The 6408-nt window shown below is 36.9% G+C and overlaps 1 protein-coding gene across 1 annotated transcript in view; it reads right to left on the bottom strand.

Moving 5' to 3' along the window:
* Positions 1–490: 490 nt before the first annotated feature.
* LOC123693669 (protein croquemort-like) overlaps positions 491–6408 on the bottom strand; it is a 30151-nt gene continuing 24233 nt past the window's right edge. The window contains exons 6-11 of the mRNA XM_045638861.1: positions 6138–6346; positions 4315–4423; positions 3538–3698; positions 2625–2729; positions 1693–1840; positions 491–1254 (exon numbers count right to left, since the gene is read on the bottom strand). Coding sequence (XP_045494817.1) covers positions 1135–1254; positions 1693–1840; positions 2625–2729; positions 3538–3698; positions 4315–4423; positions 6138–6346 — 852 coding nt within the window. The 3' untranslated portion in view covers positions 491–1134. The remainder of the gene's footprint in view (positions 1255–1692; positions 1841–2624; positions 2730–3537; positions 3699–4314; positions 4424–6137; positions 6347–6408) is intronic.

The following is a 6408-nucleotide window of genomic DNA, read 5'->3' as shown; positions in this document are numbered from 1 at the left end:
TAATTATTACTATACGTTGAATTTATAATTATAACTTTCAATTTTCCTAAATTTTTGCCGAATCGGTCTAGCCGTTTAAGTTATACGCTGGCCTTATTTTTTTTATTTAATTTAAACTTTCCTTTATTACAAACAAACTGCCCCGGCTCCTAACACCTTTAAGATTATCCTAACTGAGATAAAGCCGTCAAACCAAAATACATTAAAAATCGGTCAGCCGTTCCTTAGTTTTAGGTTGAGTAATTGACACAACTGTTTTATGCACATTAATTAATAGTTTTACTCAAAGAAACGAAAATATATTTCAATACACTACAAAAAATTATTGATACAATATAAATCTTATTTACTAAAATAAAAATAATATTAATACATAAGAACTAATAGGTACCTAGGTCTTAATAATGAAGATTTTAAAATTAAAATACAAAAAATATCAACACTGATAAAAAAATAATTATTTTAATACAAAAAAAAATCATAAATAATAAAAGCTATTTACATAGATACAAAATAATAATTAACAGCAGTCAAAAATATATATAAAAAAATTATATCATAAAGATAAAGAACATCCTCCTTTTTTTGAAGTCGGATAAAAATACGGCTAAACACTGATTATTGTCTTAATATAAATAGAAAATAGTCAATATCACAATCGGTAAAAGAATGAACTATCCTAAAAATCGGTATTTTAACATAATACCGGTTTTAACACCGGTATTCAAGATAAAAATATACATAACAATATAACGTTTATATTTACAAGTATATGATATAGATAATTGAATCTGTATATATAACAATAACCGGTATGAATATACCGATATCTAAATACCGGTACCCATTGATAACTTCGTTATTTCTTCATACAATTTTACAAATATCTTCTCAACATAACGATATAATATCATAACGTATACGTATAACGTATCTTACCGAAATACCGGTATTAACACATTTCTTTTTACTGGTATTATTTCAAAACATTTTTTTTAAATCGATATTCTATTTAACATTTACAAGCTTTATCGATATTCAAAATATCCTGTATGTTCTTGAAATCGTTTCGAAATGTATATTCATCGATATAACACCGGTATTTTCTTAACATAACCGGTAATTACCGGTTTTCTACCGCTCGCTAGACAGCTCTTCCTGAGACACTCCCGATAGTATGGGAGAATCTGGTGACTTTAAAAGCTTCCTCATTAAAATCCATATCCCAATTATTAATAATATTACACCGATGGCCTGAAAAAGAAAAAAAAAATATTTCTCTGACAAATAAGTTAATATTTTCAAGTAATTAAATTATAATTTTTTGACATAATTCTATTTATACATATTTTTAAATCTATTCTGAAAATCTAGGTATCAACATTGAGATAATTGAAAAACATCTCAACAGGAAAAAATCCCACAAAAAGAGGACAAATTCACCAAATTACTGTAAAAAAGCACTATATTTTTTTTTATTGAAGTGAAACTTCTTTAGACGCGTTGAGATTAAAAATTCAAGATCGCGTCAGGGCAATACCGCCACGTCATGGAGTAAGGCGATGATTTTGGTATCGTTGAATCTTGCCAAAGAAGTTTCACATCTGACACGTGTGCTCAGCATACACGCTTTTTTTTATTCATATGCGGGTACTTTTGATATATCTCTTTTATTTTTATTAATATACTCACAGTCAGCGCATAAAACCCGTAAGGCATATAATATCTCAGATTGAGCGCGAATTTCGCGAGTCGCGCGTAGTCGTCGCTTATTTTGACCTCTTGTCTGAACCAGAACATTGGCACTAATGTGTCAGGGTCTGGGAGCTGATTGTTTATACTGGAAAAGGAAAAAAATTAAATTATCACTACATAGTATAAAACAAAGTCGCTTTCTCTGTCCCTATGTCCCTTTGTATGCTTAAATCTTTAAAACTACGCAACGGATTTTGATGCAGTTTTTTTAATAGATAGAGTGATTCAAGAAGGTTTTAGTACATAATTTATTAGGTTTTAGTTTTTATAAAGCGGGCGAAGCCTCGGGCGGTAAGCTAGTTGATAGATAAAAAATAAATATATTAGATACCAAAGATGGAATCTATAATAAAATATAGTGAGATATTCTAATAAAATCGGTTCAGAAAGAACCAATGATTTAGCTGGACAAACAAAAAAGCAAAATAACAAAAATTTTTCTATATTATATGACGTATACTTGAAAAGAAAAACTATTTTTGTAATTTGTAGTCAGCGAACGACATCTTCATACAATTTACATCATCAGGTATATTTATTTACAAAAAGTCATGTTTTCCCTTAAAAAACGGTGTACAATCCATACTAATATTATAAATGCGAAAGTAACTCTGTCTGTCTGTTACTCAATCACGCCTTAACTACTGAACCAATTTTCATGAAATTTGGTATGGAGATATTTTGATACCCGAGAAAGGACATAGGCTACTTTTTATCCCGGGAAAATGACGCAATCCCGGAAATCCCACGGGAACGGGAACTATGCGGGTTTTTCTTTGACTGCGCGGGCGAAGTCGCGGGCGGAAACCTAGTAAACTATAAATAAACGCAAAGCAAAAATTAATAAATAAATAAAAACATATTCTTACGTGATTTCACCAATATGCCTGACGAGCAAATTAATCTGCAACTGCGCGAACACTTCTAGCGGCATCCCGGTGAACATCTCCAGAGCAAGACTGAACGTCATGTCCCTGGAAAAAAAAGAACTTAGGATATGACCAAACCAATGAGTGTTGTTTGGTGTTTCAACATCAAACAAAAATGTTATGTTGAGTAATTTTTTTTATGTGCTCAATTTTTGTTTTCATAAAACTGAAAGAGAAGGAGAATTTCGATTGCTCAACGAGTGACTGAGAGGCTAGGCGTTGCCCGGTTTGGCAAAAAGACGCGGGTTCCAATGCCATCTCGTGATCGAGTTTTTTTTTAATTCCTAAAATAAAGGCTCACTTTCTAATTTCTATTGTCTTTTAATTTTTTTTTCTTCAACTCACGGCGTGGGCTTCAATCCGTCCACCTTGCTGGGATAAGGCGGGTCCAGGCCCAGGAAGTGCGGAAAGGTGACGAAGGCGGGCACTAAACACACATCACGAACCGTCCCACTACTGAATAACTTACTTTCTAATCAATTACACACTCAATTTATTAACGAAGCAACTCACTCAGTATAGCAAGTAGTCAACCCACTCACTGACCAACCCACTCATACCAACCCACTCACTGACCAGCCCACTCATACCAACCCACTAACTATCCAACTCACGGCGTGGGCTTCAATCCGTCCACCTTGCTGGGATAAGGCGGGTCCAGGCCCAGGAAGTGCGGGAAGGTGACGAAGGCGGGCACTAAACACACATCACGAACCGTCCCACTACTGAATAACTTACTTTCTAACCAATTACACACTCAATTTATTAACGAAGCAACTCACTCAGTATAGCAAGTAGTCAACCCACTCACTGACCAACCCACTCACACCAACCCACTAACTATCCAACTCACGGGGTGGGCTTCAATCCGTCCACCTTGCTGGGATAAGGCGGGTCCAGGCCCAGGAAGTGCGGGAAGGTGACGAAGGCGGGCGCGCCGAAGCGGCACGCGGACACGTTCAGCGCGCCCGCCGGCAGGCAGTCCGCGTCGCGCACCTCGTCGCAGTAACACGCCTGCCGAATAATATAAATCTATATATATAAAACACAAAGGTGACTGATATAGTGATCTATCAACGCACAGCCCAAACCACTGGACGTATCGGGCTGAAATTTGGCATGCAGGTAGATGTTAGGACATAGGCATCCGCTAAGAAAGGATTTCCCGAAATTCTTGCGGGAACGGGGAAAAACGGGGATGCACGTACAAAGTCGTGGGCGGAAGCTAGTGTAGCTATAGAAATACAACAGAAACAGTTACAAAAATAGAAATAAAAACGGAACAGGAACAGTAATTGTGACATAAATATCAACTCTCAGATAAAGTTGAAGTGAGCGAATTGGGATGGAAATATGTATTCCCCATTAAGCCTAATGACATGAAATTCACACGAGAATAGTCGTTAAGCAAAGCTAGTTAAACATTTACTTTATACCGTAAGAGCAAGCGCGCAAGAGAAACTTTTGTCTCCGCAACTATTTAGTCTCTCCCATCAACTCTATGGGCTAGTAAGAAAGTGTGCGCACGTAGCGACTCAACTCCCCATAGAGTTGATGGGAGAGACGAAATAGTTGCGGAGACAAAAGTTGCTCTTGCGCGCTTGCTCTTAAAAAGTATAAAATAACTCACCATTTGAGGATATTTATAGCCGTTGTCAAACACAGAGTCATTGGCCACATACTTCTGCCCCTCTATGCCCAGGATTGTTATTGTCTCGTTCTTTGCCAGTGTCATGTATCTGGAAATAATATGATAAGGGGTTAAAATCTCAGCCATTGAATAAGTTGATGTTTGATAATGTTAAATTCTATTCAACAAGCTCTATAAATTTTATTTGGGACATTCGTTTATAGAAAAATAAAATGACTTCTTGAAGAATACCTGTTAATTTGAAGACAAATACAATTTGTTAATATGACACACAAAGAAGGCAAATTTTATAATCTTATAATATATATAAATCTCGTGTCACAATGTTTGTCCTCAATGGACTCCTAAACCACTTAACCGATTATAATAAAATTCGCACACAATGTGCAGTTTGATCCAACTTGAGAGATAGGATAGTTTAAACATGTAGGTACCACGGGCGAAGCCGGGACGGACCACTAGTCTTAATATATATAAATCTCGTGTCACAACGTTTGTACTCAATGGACTCCTAAACCACTAAACCGATCATAATAAAATTCGCACACCATGTGCAGTTCGATCCAATTTGAGAGATAGGATAGTTTAAATCTCAAATCGTTTTAGAGAAAGCGGGCGAAGCCGCGGGCGGTAAGCTAGTAAACTAGAAATCTTTTTCATTATTTTCCAAATATACGTAGTACGCTCTCATAATACCAAACCCAAGAAAACACCAATTAAAATCATTTTTAAACAATTCCTTCAATTGTTTGTAATTTAAGGCTCGATAGCTGCTTCAAGTCAAGTGTTGTACCAGCATATCGCGAACACAATCTACTATAGTTCCGCTTGACATAGTTTATGTAATGTGACCCATATTATGTATTTTAATAATACGGTTATTATTATTTTATACTTATTACTAACTCATTTCTGCGCAAAGATTCACGCCTTTCCAATTGCAACTAAATTCTTTTTAATTAATTTAATAATTTATTTTTTGTTTTTAAATCCAAAACGCATAGCCGACTTGATATTTGAATACTTATCTCAACACGCCATTTCTGAACCTCCAATGAAACCAATAAGAAGAAAAGACCAAAGCAAAAGACTCAACACAATCATAATAACAAATACAAGAAAACCCTTCCTGCCAAGACAAAATAACTTTTATTATAACCACATAGAGCCTAAAATCGAACACCACTCAATAGCGTGCGCGAAGCGCGGTAATCGTAATGCACGCAATAAAAAGGACTCTAACTACATCATGATAAGATAGAACATCGAACATCACTCACAAACGGGCTCAATGCGATGATGATGATTATAAATAACAAAATAACTTTTACATCCTAGGAGATAGAACCCAAAATCGAACAAGCCTCCGCAAAGCGCGAAGATAGATACCCTGTCCAGATAAAGTGACCCTTACTTCCCCAGACATAGAGTTCAAAATCCAACTCACGTGCAAATATCAGGCGCGAAAATCGTCACCTCTGTCTGCCCCAGTTCTGGCGCCCACAGCTCGCCCGTTGAGCCCTTCACTTCCCCGCACTCACACAAATACATCATCACAATAGCTCCACAACATAATGATTAATGACACTTACGTCATAAACATAAGATACAAAATCGAAAAGCAACCTAACACGCGCGCGAATCTTGAAGATAGAACAAGAAAATGTTACTCTTATAACCAAGAGATAAGAGACAAAATCGATCAAAACCGGCGAGCACGCGCGGCGCGCGAACATAGACGTCCCTGCCAAGACAAAATCGATTTTAATTCCCAGTGATATAAGGTTCAAAACCCAACTCACGTGCATATATCAGGCGCGAAGATGGTCACCTCGGGCTGGCCCAGCTCGGGCGCCCACAGCTCCCCCGTCGACCCCTTCACCGCCCCGCACTCATCGCGGTACAGTGTGCGGTTCGAGTTCCGCCACATCTCCAAGTTTCCGAGCTGAGAGAAATCAGACGCGCCCGTGTTCATCACGAACACACCGTCGTATTCCATTGAGCCGTTCCGCTGGAAGTCAAAAAAACAAATTAAAAATTGAAAAAAAAAACACTTTTTTGGAAAATTATTCA

This window comes from Colias croceus, chromosome 8 (genome assembly GCF_905220415.1).
Source record: "Colias croceus chromosome 8, ilColCroc2.1".
Classification (NCBI taxonomy): Eukaryota; Metazoa; Arthropoda; class Insecta; order Lepidoptera; family Pieridae; genus Colias; species Colias croceus.
Note: the sequence above shows the minus strand (reverse complement) of the source record. Positions and strands in the feature narration are given on the sequence as shown.